Genomic DNA, 18200 nt, shown 5'->3' with positions numbered 1-18200 from the left:
AGGGGGTGGTGGAGAAGGCAGAGAACTTCTATTAAATATTAAAATGTGTTTTTCTTACCAACATTGTAAGATAGTCAAAAAATCAAAAATTTTTTGAGATGCCATCACTTCATCTAAACTGTACTCCTTTTGGAACTGGGAATACCTAAATATAAAATAAGTAGTTACAGAATGTGAGGTAGCAATCACAATTTTTGTTGAAGATGTTCTGGTCCAGAAGTTAAAGAGAGAATAACACATAAATACTCTTTTCACAAACGAAAGATAGGCTTTCAACAAACCATTTCAATCTACAATAAATAAGTCATTTGAATTGAATTTTTAAAATTCCTAACTCCAAAATATCATGTTGTATAAAAAAGCTTTTGTCTAATTTTTGTCTTGGGTTCCTGGCATGGAGATTCTAAAACCCTTGGAATTTCCTGAGTAATAGAAGTGTCTTTGTTATGCTAATTAGGTAACTTGCGGTGGTCCCCTTGTTAGCTGGGGGATAAGGGAGGGATGAGCCAGGGGTCTGGTCACCAGAAAGATCAACCATGCGAATACAAGATTGGGACTTTTGAACCAGTTTGACCCCTAGGGAGAAGAGGGGGGCCTAGAGATCGAGTGGCCAATGATTTAATTGAATATGCCTGCATAATGAAGCCCCAGTACAAACTTTAGAAACTGAAGCTTGGTGAAGCCACCTGGTTGCCGAGTACCTTCACATACCAGGAGGGTGTTGTGCCCTGACTCCATGGGAAGAGGGCATGGAAGCTCTGCACTAGGAACCTTCCCAGTCATTATCCTATGTGCCTCTTCATTTGGCTGTTCCTCAGTAAGTACAGTACTTTCCTAAGTTCTGTGAGTCATTCTAGGAATTATCAAACATGAGAGGATCATGGGAACCACAGAATTTATAGTCAGTTGGTCAGAAGTGCAGGTGGCCTGGGGATCTTACTTCATCTGGCATCTAAAGTGAGAGCAGTCTTGTGAAGTCTTAATTCATAGAGTCTGCATTAACTCTGGGTGGCAGGTACCAGAATTAAATTGCAGTACACCCAGTTTGTGTCAAACCAGTTGGAGGTTAAAATAAAATACCTTTTTTTTTTTCCTGGAGAATTACAAAAATATTAGTTCCTTAAAAGCAAAATTAAATGACTTGCAATTCAGCCAACTTTTGTGGTGATAATATTATACAACTACATTTAATGAAAGCTAATGGCATTCTTAAATAAATGTATAAAACCTGTAATAAAATATCTGCATTCTCCTCAGCCAACTGCTTATTTCTGGTATTGAGTCAATATGAAAATACGTTCTTTCAAATGAGCCTTGTGTCTAGGGTTTTTAATGTCTGAGAGGTTCGAAAATCATTAAAATTGTTTCACATGGAAAAAAATAAATATATCTGCATTCTTCAAAACACATTTCCTTTCTCATCACTGCCAAGAAGAAACTTATTTTCATCCCCTTTGGTGCCTCTAACAATATAATCAGATGGTTTCAGAAATTGCTCTGGAAAGACAGCAGCTCAAATAGATACAATAAGGGAGTTTCTAAAAGCAAACTTCAACTGGTATGGAAATTAAGCAATTCCAGTGTTGAGAAATCAAGCCCATGTAACTTAGATCTGCATACTACCATCTGCACCTTTGCTTCTGAAGCTAACTTTGACCATCACCAACTTTCAAAAAAATTCTTTATTTAAGCCAGATCCTGTACTAGACAGTGGGGACATGGACATAGTCCCTACCCTCAAGGAACTCAGTCTGAATCCACGACAATAAATACACCATCCTAGTATGATAAATGCCATGATAGAAATGTTATACAGGATGCCATGGGACCAACAGGATACACATCAAACCCAGATACCAAAGGGGACTTCCTCTCTGAGGTTAGGCCAATAAGAGGAAATAGGAGATAGAGAATTCCTGGCAAAAGGGTCAGCACATGCAAAGCCTCCTGAGATGAAACAGTTTATTGAAGCTAGAGCGTGACATCTGGGAAGGAATATGGAGGCAAGATGAAGAAGAGGGGGCAGGAGACATGAACAAGGATCAGATCATGAAAGGCCAGTATATGGTGTTTACATTATACTGAAAACAATGAGGAACTACTAAAGGATATTAAGCTGGGAGTGACATGACCAGATTTGTATTTCAGCAAGAAAGCTGTGGTATGGAAAAGGGACACTAAAAAGGCATTACCAAAAGCAAGTAAACCAACTAAGAGATTGGGGCAATAATTAAGGCAAGAAATGATAAGGGCCTAAAATAGGGAATTGGAAGTAAAAGATGGAGAGAAGCGGGACTTCCCTAGAGGTCCAGTGGTTAAGACTCCGTGCTTCCAATGCAGGGGGCACAGCTTCAATCCCTGGTCAGGGAACTGAGATCCCACATGCTGTGCAGCGCAGCCAAAAAATAAAATTAAAAAAAAAAAATATGGAAAGAAGTAATGAATTCAAGAGATAGTAAGGAGGGAGAGTTATAGACACAGGTCCGAAGGCTCAAGTGGCAGAAGCTATCCCTAATCTTATACTACTGATCACAGATTCTCACTGCCTTTAGGTATTCTTCTAATCTGTGAGGAAGCACTTGAGAAGGTTCTTAACTCAACCTTCTTAGAAATATGTAACAGGTTATCTCTAATGACTGGTCAGCAAACACAGAATTATCTTTCTTCACTAGTCAAGCAAAACCTAGTGTAAGAAGTTAGCATCTGAAATTTCTGAGCCAAACCTAGGCTATTCTTGGCTGTTTCAGTGAGTTTTAAATGATGAAGCTGACATTCAGAAATAACATTTGCCTATTCAACATAATTGAGAACTTATAATACATAGCAGAAGATCCATGAGGACAAGGAATTTACCCATCTTGTTCACTGCTATATCACTAGTAGCTTTACCAGCGTCCTGCACATAGTAGGCTACTGAATACATAATAGCTGAGTGAATGAAAATCCTTTAGAAGAATGCTGTAATGAGTGGATAAATGAGTACCTGGTTGGGCAGGGAGTTAAGTAAAAGAAAGACTCGGAAGTTTTGCTTCTCTGGGGAAGGTCAAGAGCTGCTCTTTGGAGACTCAAAGCCAGGAAACTGCATACTGTCAACTCCTCAATATGTTGGTACAGTTCCTCACTAGTTTCAGGAAATCACAAGGATTTTTAATGGTTCTCCAAGTTCTAAGGACAAAGAAATCCGCTCTAGACCATATTTATGGGCTTAAGACTGCTTATCCTAACTACTATTCAGTAACAGCAAAGCTTTACTGAGCATATACTATGTTCCAATACCCTAATAGGTACTGAAGATATAAAGATGAGACATAATCTCTGCTCAAGGATCATCATGATCAGAGGAGAAAGATTTATAAATAAGTATGATACACTGTGATATGTTGTAACAGACATATACAGACAGTACAATGAAGCTCATGAGAAAAAATAGTTATGCCTATTTAAGAAGGTACTAAGAGAAGCAATGATATTTGGGTTGAGACTTGATGAGTAAGTAGATACTTGCCAAACAAAAGAAAGGCAGAAGGATATTCCAGGGAGAGTTAACAGCATAACTAAAAACACAGAAACAAGCACAGTATAATACACTTAAGGAATACCAAGTAATCTTGTGAGAGATGAGATTGAGAATAACCAGGGAAGTGGTAGGAAATAAGACCAGCAAAGTAGAACGAGGCCAAATTATAACAGGCTTGTTATCTCATATGAAGGAATTTCTATTTTATTATATAAGCAAGGGAATGAACCAAAGCTTCCACAATACCCTTAGATCTTTCGCAAAATACCATTAAATTTAGGGCATGGGAGTAGATATTATTTGTTAATTAGGTATACCCTGAATTCAAACATCAATTCAAAATCAGAAGAATGAGGAGAACAAGTAGTAGCATGAAGTATTAGAAATATGTGGTAATGACACCTGTGGTATAAAATGTCCCTTATCATGTTTTTATGTTTATTAAACATGGCAAAATTTGTTTAATAGTTCAGAAACAATTTACTGAGCACTGATTATGTTCCAGACTCCGTGCTAAGCACTAAGAACATAAAGATAAGAGATGGCTCTTGCCCTCAAGGAGTTTATAATCTAGTAGAAGGAAAAATATAAACACTATTTTACCACTATTTAGAATGATCCTGAGCAAGCTACCTAATTTCTGTAGGCCTCGTTTTCATGATCTATAAAATAAGAATAAAAATAACTACCTTATAGGGTCCTTGAGAGGATTAAATGAAAATGTACATAAAAGTACCTAGCACAGTGACACAGAGTTGGCATTTAATAAAGTTAGCTACTATTCTTTTATTGCCTAGTGGTTTGCTTTCGTAGAGATTCTACTTGTGTGGCACTAATTCATTTCCCAGTGAAACAATTTTACTCAGCAACCATTAAGTACATGCTATGAGCCATGCATTGCACTAGGCACTAGAGATTCAAAGATTAATTATCAGTAATACATATGATGTGATTTTACTTCAGACTATTTTTTAGGATATAAATAACCACATTATTCTATCAGAGTAAGAGTTAATGACACTAACATAATTAAAATGCAAATAATTTAATATAAAGTAATTAAAACAACCACTTTAATTGATCAAAACAAACTAAGAAAAGTTTTTAAAAATGGTTTAAAATGGGGCCTGGTTATTTCCAATTAAAATTATTATAATAAATTTCATTTACTAGAGTTAGAACCTATGACCAATTACATCTTTTAATGCCAGCCATTCACATTCTTTCTTAAAAGAGCAACTAAGCTTAAATGGCATTTTAAATATAAATAGACCAAAACCTAAACTGAAAAGTAGTCAAAAGTTTACTTGGGCACAAGCCTTTCATAAGAAGAAAAACATTCTAGTTAACATCTTTGAGGTCTTACATTTGCTTTTCAAGTATAAAGTTGCATATTACATAGCAGGATAACCCAGATTCTCACTATTTCATATCTCTGAAATACTTACGGGTTATTAACTGAATGTTTATGATTTTTCCATCCAATTTTTGCAAAGTGTTCAAGTTTTGTTCCTGTAGAGAAAGTAAACTTCTATTAGTGAGTTAACGCTTTCCTGTTGCTTGTTAACAAATGTTGCAATGATACTCAGTATCCTTCTAATATTTCCACATTTTCCCATGCATAGATACCAGTATTGGAAACTTCAACACTGATCCCTCACATAAACATTTCTTTATAATTAAACTGGGGTGTATTTCATGAATTGAATCAACAAATAAGCATATGATATGAAAATAGTTCAAACTGGCCTAGTCTACCTAGTACAACTAGGGTCTACTTTCAAAACCCAGAAAATATAGCCTAGGACCACAGTGGTTATAAGGCAGGAAAGCACTGCCAGCAATACTTCAAGGAGTCTGCCAAAACATCCCAACATCCCTGGACGAAGTGAATTTTACAATTCAAACCTCTAGGGCCTGAACTTCTTTTGCCTTATGATAAGGCAGAAAGGTCTTCAGAAGAGTTAGTCTAACAAGAAAAGGGTATACTTTTTAAATTCTTTAACAGAAAATTCAAACAGTAGTGTCGGAAAATAAAAGCAAGCACATCAATGAAGTAAAATTTGTAAAAGTCTTGTTTATTATTTTTAAGAAGATGAAACAGAATAAAATAGGTTTTGAATCCTCCTTTGGAACTAGAAAGACCAAGGAATGAAAAAGTGCACTGATCGGAGCTGATAATATTAAGTTAATACACAGCACAATAAAGTGGAGAGTTCCCATTTCTGTTTTACCTCTACCTTTTATGTCAAGGAGGGTGATCTTCAGAGCAGAAATGACATACATATAATTGAACAAATCTTCTCTCAATTCTAATAAAAATGGAAAAAAGTAGAGACCACACTAGCGATCTCATACCAATAAGAGTAAGTGACTGATCCAGAGGCAGTCAGAACGGGTCCAGTAAGAACAAGCCACATCAAATTCATATCTTTTTTTTGAATTTTAGTTTTTTTATACAGCAGGTTCTTATTAGTTACCTATTTTATACATATTCGTGCATATATGTCAATCCCAATCTCCCAATTCATCCCCGCACCACCCCCATCCCCCACTTTCCCCCCATGGTGTCCATACATTTGTTCTCTACAACTGTGTCTCTATTTCTGCCTTGCAAACCAGTTCATCTGTACCACTTTTCTAGATTTCACATATATGCATTAATATACGATATTTGTTTTTCTCTTTCTGACTTCACTCTGTATGACATTCACTAGGTCCATCCACGTCTCTACAAATGACCCATTTTCGTTCCTTTTTATGGCTGAGTAATATTCCATGGTATATATGTACCACATCTTCTTTATCCATTTGCCTGTCGATGGGCATTTAGATTGCTTCCATGTCCTGGCTATTGCAAATAATGCTGCAATGAACACTGGGGTGCATGTGTCTTTTTGAATTATGGTTTTCTCTGGGTATATGCGCAGTAGTGGGATTGCTGGGTCATACGGTAATTCTATTGTTAGTTTTTTAAGGAAACTCCATGCTGTTCTCCATAGTGGCTGTATCAACTTACATTCTCACCAACAGAGCAAGACAGTTCCCTTTTCTCCACACCCTCTCCAGCATTTGTTGCTTGTAGATTTTCTGATGATGTCCATTCTAATGGGTGTGAGGTGGTACCTCACTGTAGTATTGAGTTGCATTTCTCTAATAATTAGTGATGCTGAGCAGCTTTTCATGTGCCTCTTGGCCATCTGTATGTCTTCTTTGGAGAAATCTATTTAGGTCTTCTACCCATTTTTCAACTGGGTTTTTTTTTTTAAATATTGAGCTGCATGAGATGTTTATATATTTTGGAGATTAATCCTCTGTCCATTGATTCGTTTGCAAATATTTTCTCCCATTCTGAGGGCTGTCTTTTTGTCTTGTTTATAGTTTCCTTTGCTGTGCAAAAGCTTTGAAGTTTCATTAGGTCCCATTTGTTTATTTTTGTTTTTATTTCCATTACTCTAGGAGGTGGGTCAAAAAAGATCTTGCTATGATTTATGTCAGAGTGTTCTTCCTATGTTATCCTCTAAGAATTTTATAGTGTCCGGTCTTACATTTAGGTCTTTAATTCATTTTGAGTTATTTTTGAGTGTGATGTTAGGGTGTGTTCTAATTTCATTTATTACATGTAGCTGTCCAGTCTTCCCAACACCACTTATTGGAGAGGCTGTCTTAACTCCATTGTATATCCTTGCCTCTTTTGTCATAGATTAGTTGACCATAGGTGTGTGGGTTTATCTCTGGGCTTTCTATCCTGTTCCATTGATCTATATTTCTGTTTTTGTGCCAGCACCATATTGTCTTGATTACTGTAGCTTTGTAGTATAGTCTGAGGTCAGGGAGTCTGATTCTTCCAGCTCTGTTTTTTTCCCCTCAAGTTTCCTTTGGCTATTCGGGGTCTTATGTGTCTCCATACAAATGTTAAGATTTTTTTTCTAGTTCTATAAAAATGCCATTGGTAATTTGATAGGGTTGCATTGAATCTGTACATTGCTTTGGGTAGTATAGTCATTTTCACAATATTGATTCTTCCAATCCAATAACATGATATATCTCTCCATCTGTTTGTGTCACCTTTAATTTCTTTCATCACTGTCTTATAGTTTCTGAGTACAGGTCTTTTACCTCCTTAGGTATGTTTATTCCTAGGTATTTTATTTTTTTGTTGCAATGGTGAATGGGATTGTTTCCTTACTTTCTCTTTCTGATCTTCGTTGTTAGTGTATAGGAATGCAAGATATTTCTGTCCATTAATTATTGTATCCTGCAACTTTACCAAATTCATTGATTAGCTCTAGTAGTTTTCTGGTGGCATCTTTAGGATTATCTATGTGTAGTATCATATCATCTGCAACCAGTGACAGTTTTACTTCTTCTTTTCCAATCTGTATATCTTTTCTTTCTTTTTCTTCTTTAATTGCCATGGCTAGGACTTCCAAAACTATGTTGAATAATAGTGGCAAGAGTGGACATCCTTGTTTTGTTCCTCATCTTAGAAGAAATGCTTTCAGTTTTTCACCATTGAGAATGATGTTTGCTGTGGGTCTGCTGTATATGCCCCTGTTCCTTCCTCTGCAATTTTTTGGAAGAGTTTGAGAAGGATAGGTGTTAGCTCTTCTCTAAATGTTTGATAGAATTCACCTGTGAAGCCATCTGGTCCTGGACTTCTGTTTGTTGAAAGGTTAAAAACCACAGTTTCAAATTCATTACTTGTGATTGGTCTCTTTATATTTTGTTTCTTCCTTGTTCAGTCTTAGAAGGTTATACCTTTCTAAGAATTTGTCCATTTCTTCCAGGTGGTCCATTTTATTGGCATAGAGTTGCTTGTAGTAGTTTCTTATAATGCTTTGTATTTCTTCAGTGTCAGTTGTAACTTCTCCTTTTTCATTTCTAATTTTACCGATTTGAGTCCTCTCCCTCTTTTTATTGATGAGTCTGGCTAAAGGTTTATCAATTTTGTTTACCTTCTCAAGGAACTAGTTTTTAGTTTTATTGATCTTTGCTCTTGTTTTCTTTGTTTCTATTTCATTTATTTCTGCTCTGATCTTTATGATTTCTTTCCATCTGCTAACTTTGGGTTTTGTTTGTTCTTCTCCCTCTAGTTTCTTGAGGTGTAAAATTAGATTGTTTCTTCGAGATTTTTCTTGTTTCTTGAGGTAGGATTGTATTGCTATAAACTTCCCTCTTAGAACTGCTTTTGCTGCATCCCACAGGTTTTGGATTGTCATATTTTCATTGTCATTTGTCTCTAGGCATTTTTTGATTTCCTCTTTGATTTCTTCAGTCATCTCTTGGTTATTTAGTAACATATTGTTTAGCCTCAATGTGTTTGTGTCTTTTTATATTTTTTCCCTGTAATTTATTTCTAGTCTCATAGCACTGTGGTCGGAAAAGATGCTTGATGTGATTTCAATTTTCTTAAATTTACCAAGGCTTGATTTGTGACCTAAGATATGATCTATCCCGGGGAATATTCTGTGTGAACTTGAGAAGAAAATGTAATCCACTGTTTTCGGATAGAATGTCCTATAAATATCAATTAAATCTATCTGCTGTATTGTATCATTTAAAGCGTGTGTTTCCTTATTAATTTTCTGTCTGGATGATCTGTCCATTGTCGTAAGTGAGGTGTTAAAGTCCCCTACTATTACTGTGTTACTGTCAGTTTCCTCTTTTATAGCTGTTAGCATTTACCTTACGTATTGAGGTGCTCCTATGTTGGGTGCATATACATTTATAAGTGTTATATCTTCTTCTTGGATTGATCCCTTGATCGTTATGTAGTGTCCTTCTTTGTCTCTTGTAACATTCTTTATGTTAAAGTCTATTCTGATATGAGTATTGATACTCCAGCTTTCTCTTGATTTCCATTTCCATGGAATATCTTTTTCCATCCCCTCACTTTCAGTCAGTATGTGTCCCTAGGTCTGAAGTTGGTCTCTTGTAGACAGCATATATATGGGTCTTGTTTCTGTATCCATTCAGTGAGGCTGTGTCTTTTGGGTGGAGCATTTAATCCATTCACATTTAAGGTAATTATCATTATGTAAGTTCCTATTACCATTTTCTTAATTGTTTTGGGTTTGTTTTTGTAGGTCCTTTTCTTCTCTTCTGTTTCCCACTTAGAGAAGTTCCTTTAGCATTTGTTGTAGAGATGGTTTGGTGGTGCTGAATTCTCTTTGCTTTTGCTTGTCTGTAAAGCTTTTGATTTCTTCATCAAATCTGAATGCGATCCTTGCTGGGTAGAGTAATCTTGGTTGCAGGTTCTTCCTTTTCATCACTTTAAATATATCGTGGCACTCCCTTCTGGCTTGTAGTTTCTGCTGAGAAATCAGCTGTCAACCTTATGGGAGTTCCCTTGTATGTTATTTGTCATTCTTCCCTTGTTGCTGTTAATAATTTTTCTTTGTCTTTAATTTTTGTCAATTTGATTACTATGTGTCTCAGCCTGTTTCTCCTTGGGTTTATCCTGCCTGGGACTCTCTGTGCTCCCTGGACTGGGGTGGCTATTTCCTTTACCATGTTAGGGATGTTTTCAACTATAATATCTTCAAATATTTTCTCGAGTCCTTTCTCTCTCTCTTCTCCTTCTAGGAACCCTATAATGCGAATGTTGGTGCATTTAATGTTGTTCCAGAGGTCTCTTAGGCTGTCTTCATTTCTTTTCATTCTTTTTTCTTTATTCTTTTCTGTAGCAGTGAATTCCACCATTCTGTCTTCCAAGTCACTTATCCTTTCTTCTGCCTCAGTTATTCTGCTATTGATTCCTTCTAGTGTATTTTTCATTTCAGTTTTTGTATTGTTCAACTCTGTTTGTTTGTTCTTTATTTCTTCTAGGTGTTTGTTCTTTAATTCTTTTAGGTGTTTGTTAAACATTTCTTGCATCTTCTTGATCTTTGCCTCCATTCTTTTTCCGAGGTCCTGGATCATCTTCACTATCATTATTCTGAATTGTTTTTCTGGAAGTTTGCCTACCTCCACTTCATTTAATTGTTTTTCTTGGGTTTTATCTTGTTCCTTTTATCTTGTTCCTGGCACATAGTCCTCTCCCTTTTCATTTTGTCTATCTTTCTGTGAATGTGGTTTTCGTTCCACAGGCTGCAGGATTGTAGTTCTTCTTGCTTCTGCTGTCTGCCCTCTGGTGGATGAGGCTATCTAAGAGGCTTGTGTGAGTTTCCTGATGGGAGGGACCGGTGGTGGGTAGAGCTGGGTGTTGCTCTGGTGGGCAGAGCTCAGTAAAACTTTAATCCACTTGTCTGCTGATGGGTGGGGCTGAGTTCCCTCCCTGATGGTTGTTTGGTCTGAGGCGACCAAGCAGTGGAGGCTACAGGCTCTGTGGTGGGGCTAATGGCGGACTCTGGGAGGGCTCACACCAAGGAGCACTTCCCAGAACTTCTGCTGGCAGTGTCCCTGTCCCCACCATGATCCACAGCTACACCCTGCCTCTGGAGGAGACCCTCCAACACCAGCAGGTGGGTCTGATTCAGTTTCCTGTGGGGTCACTGCTCCTTTCCCTTCGGTCCTGGTACACACACTACTTTGAGTGTGCCCTTCAAGAGTGGAGTCTCTGTTTCCCCCAGTCCTGTTGAAGTCCTGCAATCAAATCCCGCTAGCCTTCAAAGTCTGATTCTCTGCGAATTCCTCCTCTCGTTGCCGGACCCCCAGGTTGGGAAGCCTGATGTGGGGTTCAGAACCTTCACTCCAGTGGGTGCACTTCCGTGTATAATTGTTCTCCAGTTTGTGAGTCACCCACCCAGCAGTTATGGGATTTGATTTTATTGTGATTGCGCCCCTCCTACCCTCTCATTGTGGCTTTTCCTTTGTCTTTGGATGTGGGGTACCTTTTTTGGTGATTTCCAGTGTCTTCCTGTCGATGATCATTCAGCAGTCAGCTGTAATTCCAGTACTCTCGCAAGAGGGAGTGAGCACACGTCCTTCTACTCTGCCATCTTGAACCAATCCACCCAAATTAATTATCTTTTTTATTGTATTGGCTAGTAGATCAAATGAAATATAGTATTTAGTATCAGCAAGACAACAGACAAAATTTTTCAGGCCATCTTTTGGGACAAGACAGGGAAATACTGTAGTGTGGGTTTTTTTCCCTTTTGCTTTTCGGGGTTTTTTTGGTGTTACTATAAAAATGAGGGTTCTTCTGTCAGGTTTACATAATACTGGCTTAAACAAAGTTAAATAAATTTCTTTATGGCAGAGCATTTAGAGACTTTCCTTTACTATTGCATGTGTATTATGATTGTCCAAAAGGGAGTTAAAGTATGAAGCATTTTCCAACTTAACTGACCCACGTCATGGAGCATCTTAAGAGTCAACAGAACACACAGGCACTGATTAATGACAGGCACTGATCAAAGTATTAACCTAGAGCAAAGTCTCTATTGCTAACCTCTAACCTCAGCCATGCTCTGGTTAATATTTCTACCAAAAATTGGATTAGAAAATTAAAGGGTAAGAGTAGCCCCTGCTCACCGAAACTAGAGAAAGCCTGCATGCAGCAACAAAGACCCAACGCAGCCATAAATAAATAAATAAATTTATTTTTTAAAAAAATAAAGAAAATTCAACGGTATGCTACCCACACCTGAAGCTGAGAGAGACTGCTATAATGTTGGATCCAAATAGACTTCAGTGAGGTTTATCAATGAGATGGATCAGAATGTAATTAATTAAATGCCCTGTTCTATTCTTGACCACCCAAAACTACCTAAGAAAAGGAGCAGCAATCATGAGAAAGGCTCTGAGGTTCTGTTCGATTATAAGCTCAATATGATTCAACAGTGTGATGCGATTACCAGAAAAGCTTACATGCGATCACAGTACAGTAATTAGTCTGGGGATGATGGGTCATGAAACAAGTCTAATAAGAAACAGTTAAAGGGAACAAGTCAAGCTGGCTTCAGATATTTGAAGGGCTGTAAGGTGAAAGAGGCTTGTTCTATGAGTCTCAGAAGACAGAAACTATAGGGAGAGAGATTTGAGTTCAACATGAAAAAGAGCACTGTAACACTTGGAATGATCAAAAAAATGGAATGAGTAGCCTCTGTGGCAAATTTCTTGTCACAGGAAGTTCAAATGTTTTATTGTCATCTATTAGAAGATTTATAAGCAATTCACAAACGGATTTGTAGGAAGAAGGGCAGCTAAACTATATAAAAGCACTTGGCATAGTGTCTGACATAGGAGATATTCAGTAGGTATTGATGTCTTTTCTTCTTGTTTCCTTACTATGGGATCCAGTTAATCTACAGAAGATAGCAACTCTTTGAAAAATATTCTGCCAATCACTTACCATGTATTTACTAATCCTGGACACTGATGAAGGGCTTGTTGACTACTGACTCTGAACTGCCAATTCAGATTTTGGGCTGTTCTAAGAATATGAGTGGTATAAAAAGACCTCAATCTCTTTGAATCAAACCTTGAAGTCACAAGTATCTCCTGATTCTATAGCAGAATGTAAGCTACTACATTCTTACATATTCATTTCTAGAGCACATTCACAAACAGCAATTTCAAACAACTTAAAATTCTATGAAATTCTACAATTCATTAGAAATCTGTTGGATGAAGAATAACATTTCAACTAAAATACTACACATTTACACTTCAGACTTTAGACTAGAAAAAACTGTCCAACTACTCTAATATAAAACTTGAGAAAAGGTTGAAAACACACCAAACACAGATTTCCAGCTAGCTGAGGGCAATGAAAACTGCCTAAATCTCTCTCCATATCCTCTAAAAAAATACAGAATAGGTCTTCCCTGGTGGCACAGTGGTTGAGAGTCCGCCTGCTGATGCAGGGGACATGGGTTCATGCCCCGATCTGGGAAGATCCCACATGCCGCGGAGCGGCTGGGCCCGTGAGTCATGGCCGCTGAGCCTGCGCGTCCAGAGCCTGTGCTCCGCAACGGGAGAGGCCACAACAGTGAGAGGCCCGAGTTCCGCAAAAAAAAAAAAAAAAAAAAACAGAATAACAAGAAAAACAAATAAAACTGCACAAAACCATACCCTCAGCATAACTAGGCAAAAGAAAACACAAAACTTCAAATTATCTGTAAGAGGAAAAAAAAAAAGGGAAAGGGAAAAAGTGACCAAATCCCTGCCAGCAATCATTCACGCTCCCACAGTAAGCCTCCTAGGGAAGAAGGGCAGTCTGAAAAATACTGCAGAGGAGAAGAGGGGAGCTAGAGGCAGGCCTACAATTGCTCTGAAACTACCACCAGGAAGAAAAAGACACCCCGCAAGAGTGAAAATATTGAAAAAATATTCCTATAGATCAAAACATGACAACAAGGAAGGGTTAGAAAAGAACAGGAGACTCAAGGTGGTAATCTTTGAAAGGTATAGCTTCTAGGAGAAAAAAAGAGGGGAAAAAAAATATTGTGGGGGGAAGGTCCCTTTGGCAATTGGATGGTGAAAGAGAAAAGAAGTAAACAGGGAAATTTCTGGGGTCCCACAAGACAAAACAAACAAAAAAGAAACAAGAAATCTGAGGACACACAGTCCATCTTTCAAAAAATCCACTACAGAAATCAGACTTTACTACACTGACATTAGAGGACATCAGATAATTAGGAATCACTCCAAATTTAAAAGAACACTCTCAAATCACAATGTAATAAAACTAGTAATTATTAATAAAATGTAAAAATTAAGTCTACCTGGAAATTTTTTTTTTTAACCTGGAAATTTTTAAACTATTTCCATAAAACAACTCTTGGACAAATAGAAGAAACACAAATGATTGCAGAGCTTCTGAAAAAAATGATACTGAAAACTAAAACACTACATATCAGAACCAATGTGATACGTTTAAAGCTGTAACAAGAACATAGCACTAAGAATGATTAAAATGGAACATATTGATCAATTAAAAAGAATGAAGTCCTGATCCATGCTACTACATGAATAAACTGTGAATGTTTTCTGTGCTGAGTGAAAGAAGCCAATCACAAAAGGTCACATACTGTAGGGTCCATTTAAGTGAAGTGTTCATAATAAGCAAACACACAAAAACAGAAATTAGATTAGTGATTGCCAGGTGCCTTAGAGGAAAGGATTGCTAACGGGTATGGGGTTTCCTTTGGGGATGATGAAAATGTTCTGAAATTAGATAGTGGTGATGATTGCACAGCTCTGTGAATATACAAAAAAACACTGAATTGTACACTTTAAAAGAATGAATTTTTATGGTATGTCAATTTTATCTCAATAAAGCTGTTATTCACTAAAAGGATAAAAAATGAATTAAATTCCCAATTCAAAAAACAACAACAAAATAAACCAATAAAAATCACAAGGAAGATAAAGGCAGAAAATAATGGAATAAAGAATTAGAAAGAATAGACATAATCAATCAAAATCCTATTGTTCTGAAAAATTTAACATCAGAGACAAACTACTACCCTAATTTAGTACGAAAAAAAGCAGAAAGCATATATACCCAAAAATAATAAATAACGAGAGAAATACCGCTGAAATACAAATTTTATGTAAAAGATGACTTTTCAGACTTCTATACAAATAGATTTGAAACTCTAAATGAAACGAATAACTTCCCAGAGAAATACAGACTACCAAAATTGACCCCACTGGAGATGGAATGTTTAAACATAAATAAATAGATAATTACCAAGCAACTATCAAAACAAACTAACAAACCATACACACCAAAAAAACAGGCCCAGATGATTTCACAGGGTATTATATCAAACCTACAAAGATCAAGTAGTCCCAATACTCCATAAATCGTTCCAAAGCATCACAAATGAAGAAACGCTTCCTACTTAGTTTTATAAAGTAAGTATAAAATTAACACCTAAACTTGATAAAGACATTAAAAAAAGAAAATTAAAAACCAATATCACTTATGAATGTTGATCTGAAAGCACTAAATAAAATAGTGACAGAGCCTAACTCCACATTAAAAAAAAATCAATACATCATAACCAAGTGGCATTCATTCCAGACATGCAACGTTGATTCAATATCAGAAGTCCATTAATAAAATATTCTATTACTAGATCTCAGTGGAGGACATAATGAAATCCACAGATGCTGGAAAAGCATTTGACAAAATTCAATACCCATTCCTGAAAGAAAAAGCAACTCAAGAAAATAAAAATTGCTGAATACTTTCTCAACACAAATAAATAAATAAATATATAAATGAATATATAAATAAATAAATATATGAGATCTTGAAGCCAGAATTGTACTTAAAAGTAATATTAATAACTATTAATATAACACCTCCCATAATGGACTGTTGTGAGAATTGAATGAGATAATACGGGTATGGAAATTCATTCAACAAATATTTATTGAGTATTTAAATATGCTAGGGACTGTAGAAGAGAAGGGGGAAAAAACTTTCTTCTGGCCAGATTACATGTCAACCACTGTGCTAGGCTGGATATATTGAAGGTAAACAAAACAGACATGGTTCCTGCTTTCATGGAGTTTATAAGACAAATAAGGAAGACAAAAATTAAACAAGTAAAACCACACACAATAAATGTATGAATATAAATAGTGCTAAGTGCTATGAAGGAAAGCAATAGGAAACTATCTATGAAAAAGAATAGCAGGAGGGATTCACTTCAATTGAATGATCAAGGAGGGTCTTTCTTTGAAGATTAATTAATTACAGAACACCTGCTTTGTGCCAGGCACTCTACTAGGTAACAGTCAAAGAGCAGGGAATAAAATAAACAAAAATCAGGCCCTTGTAGACTTAGATTCTGGTTGGAAGAGACAATCAATAAATAAGAAAATATATATATGCCATATATTCATAAGTGCTCTATAAAATGATAAGGTAAGGGCTTCCTTGGTGGCACAATGGCTAAGAATCCGCCTGCTAATGCAAGGGACATGGGTTCGAGCCCTGGTCCAGGAAGATCCCACATGCCGTGGAGCAACTAAGCCCGCGCGCCACAACTACTGCGCCTGCACTCTAGAGCCCATAAGCCACAACTACTGAAGCCCGCGCGCCTAGAGCCCGTGCACCACAACAAGAGAAGCCACCGCAATAAGAAGGCCGTATACTGCAACAAAGAGTAGCTCCCGCTCACCGCAACTAGAGAAAGCCCATGTGCAGCAACGAAGACCCAACGCAGCCAAAAATTAAAAAAAAAAAAAAGATACAGTAAGAGACAGAGGATAGGGAGTTCTGGGAAGGAGGGTGATGAAAGAAAGCAGAAGATGACCTTTAAGCAAAGACCTGATGGAAGTAGGAAAGCTAGCACTGATGATATCTTAGGGTAAAGTATTCCAGAAGTGGAAATAGCAAGGCTTAGGCCCTGCTTGAGGTAGGAATGTGCTTACTGTGTTTGAGGAACCGAAAAGATAGTGTGGCTGGAGCAGAGTGGTGAAAGAAAAAATGGTAAAAGATGAGGTCAGAGAGCTAATGAGGGTGGAGGGTCAGATCATATAGAAGCTTGTAGGCCATAATAAGACCTGTAGGTTTCAATCTGAGTGTGGTAAGAACACAATAGAGTTCTTAGCAGAGGAGTGAAATGATCTAGCTTATATTATAAAAGTGTTGCTCTGGACAAAAAGTGAAGAATTGACTGAACAGGTACACAAACAGAAGCAGTAAAACCATTTAGGAGATTCCTATACTCCAGGCGAGAAATTATGATAGCTTGCACTATAGTAGAAGTGGGGAAAATGTGGAGAAACATTTCTCCTTCTCATATTTCTGGATATTTTAAGAAATGAGTAAAAAGGTTTTCTGAGACATATTTGGGGGAATCGGGAAGATGGCGATAGAGTAAGACGCGGAGATCACCTTCCTCCCCACAGATACACCAGAAATACATCTACACGTGGAACAACTCCTACAGAACACCTACTGAACGCGGGCAGAAGACCTCAGACCTCCCAAAAGGCAAGAAACTCCCCACATACCTGGGTAGGGCAAAAGAAAAAAAGAATAAACAGGGACAAAAGAATAGAGACGGGAACTGCACCAGTGGGAGGGAGCTGTGAAGGAGGAAAACTTTCCACACACTAGGAAGCCCCTTCGCGGGCGGAGACTGCGGCTGGCGGAGGGGGTAAGCTTCGGAGCCGCGGAGGAGAACGCAGCCACAGGGGTGCGGAGGGCAAAGTGGAGACATTCCCGCACAGAGGATCGGTGCCGACTGGCACTCACCAGCTCGAGAGGCTTGTCTGCTCACCCGCCGGGGCGGGCGGGGCCTGGGGGCTGAGGCTCGGGCTTCGGTTGGAACCAGGGAGAGGACTGGGGTTGGCGGCGAGAACACGGCCTACAGGGGGTTAGTGCACCACGGCTAGCCGGGAGGGAGTCCGGGGGAAAGTCTGGACCAGCCGAAGAGGCAAGAGACTTTTTCTTCCCTCTTTGTTTCCTGGTGCGCGAGGAGAGGGGATTAAGAGCGCTGCTTAAAGGAGCTCCAGAGACGGGCGCTAGCTGCAGCTAACAGCGCGGACCCCAGAGACGGGCATGAGACGCTAAGGCTGCTGCTGCCGCCACCAAGAAGCCTGTGTGCAAGCACAGGTCACTATCCTCACCCCCCTCCTGGGAGACTGTGCAGTGCAGCCCGCCACTGCCAGAGTCCCGGGATCCAAGGACAACTTCCCCAGGAGAACGCACGGTGCCTCAGGCTGGTGCAACGTCACGCCAGCCTGCCGGCCTGCCGGCCTCTGC

At 38.2% G+C, this 18200-nt stretch overlaps 1 protein-coding gene across 1 annotated transcript in view; it reads right to left on the bottom strand.

Annotated features, from left to right (window-relative positions):
* The window catches only part of SCP2 (sterol carrier protein 2), a 156404-nt gene that overhangs the window by 95522 nt on the left and 42682 nt on the right, over window positions 1-18200 (bottom strand). Inside the window, exons 7-8 of the mRNA XM_024739310.1 lie at window positions 4966-5029; window positions 59-145 (exon numbers count right to left, since the gene is read on the bottom strand). Of these exons, the coding sequence (XP_024595078.1) occupies window positions 59-145; window positions 4966-5029 (151 nt within the window). The remainder of the gene's footprint in view (window positions 1-58; window positions 146-4965; window positions 5030-18200) is intronic.

This window comes from Neophocaena asiaeorientalis, unplaced genomic scaffold (genome assembly GCF_003031525.2).
Source record: "Neophocaena asiaeorientalis asiaeorientalis breed wild unplaced genomic scaffold, Neophocaena_asiaeorientalis_V1.1 scaffold138, whole genome shotgun sequence".
NCBI lineage: Eukaryota > Metazoa > Chordata > Mammalia > Artiodactyla > Phocoenidae > Neophocaena > Neophocaena asiaeorientalis.
This window is presented reverse-complemented; position numbering and strand designations above follow the sequence as displayed.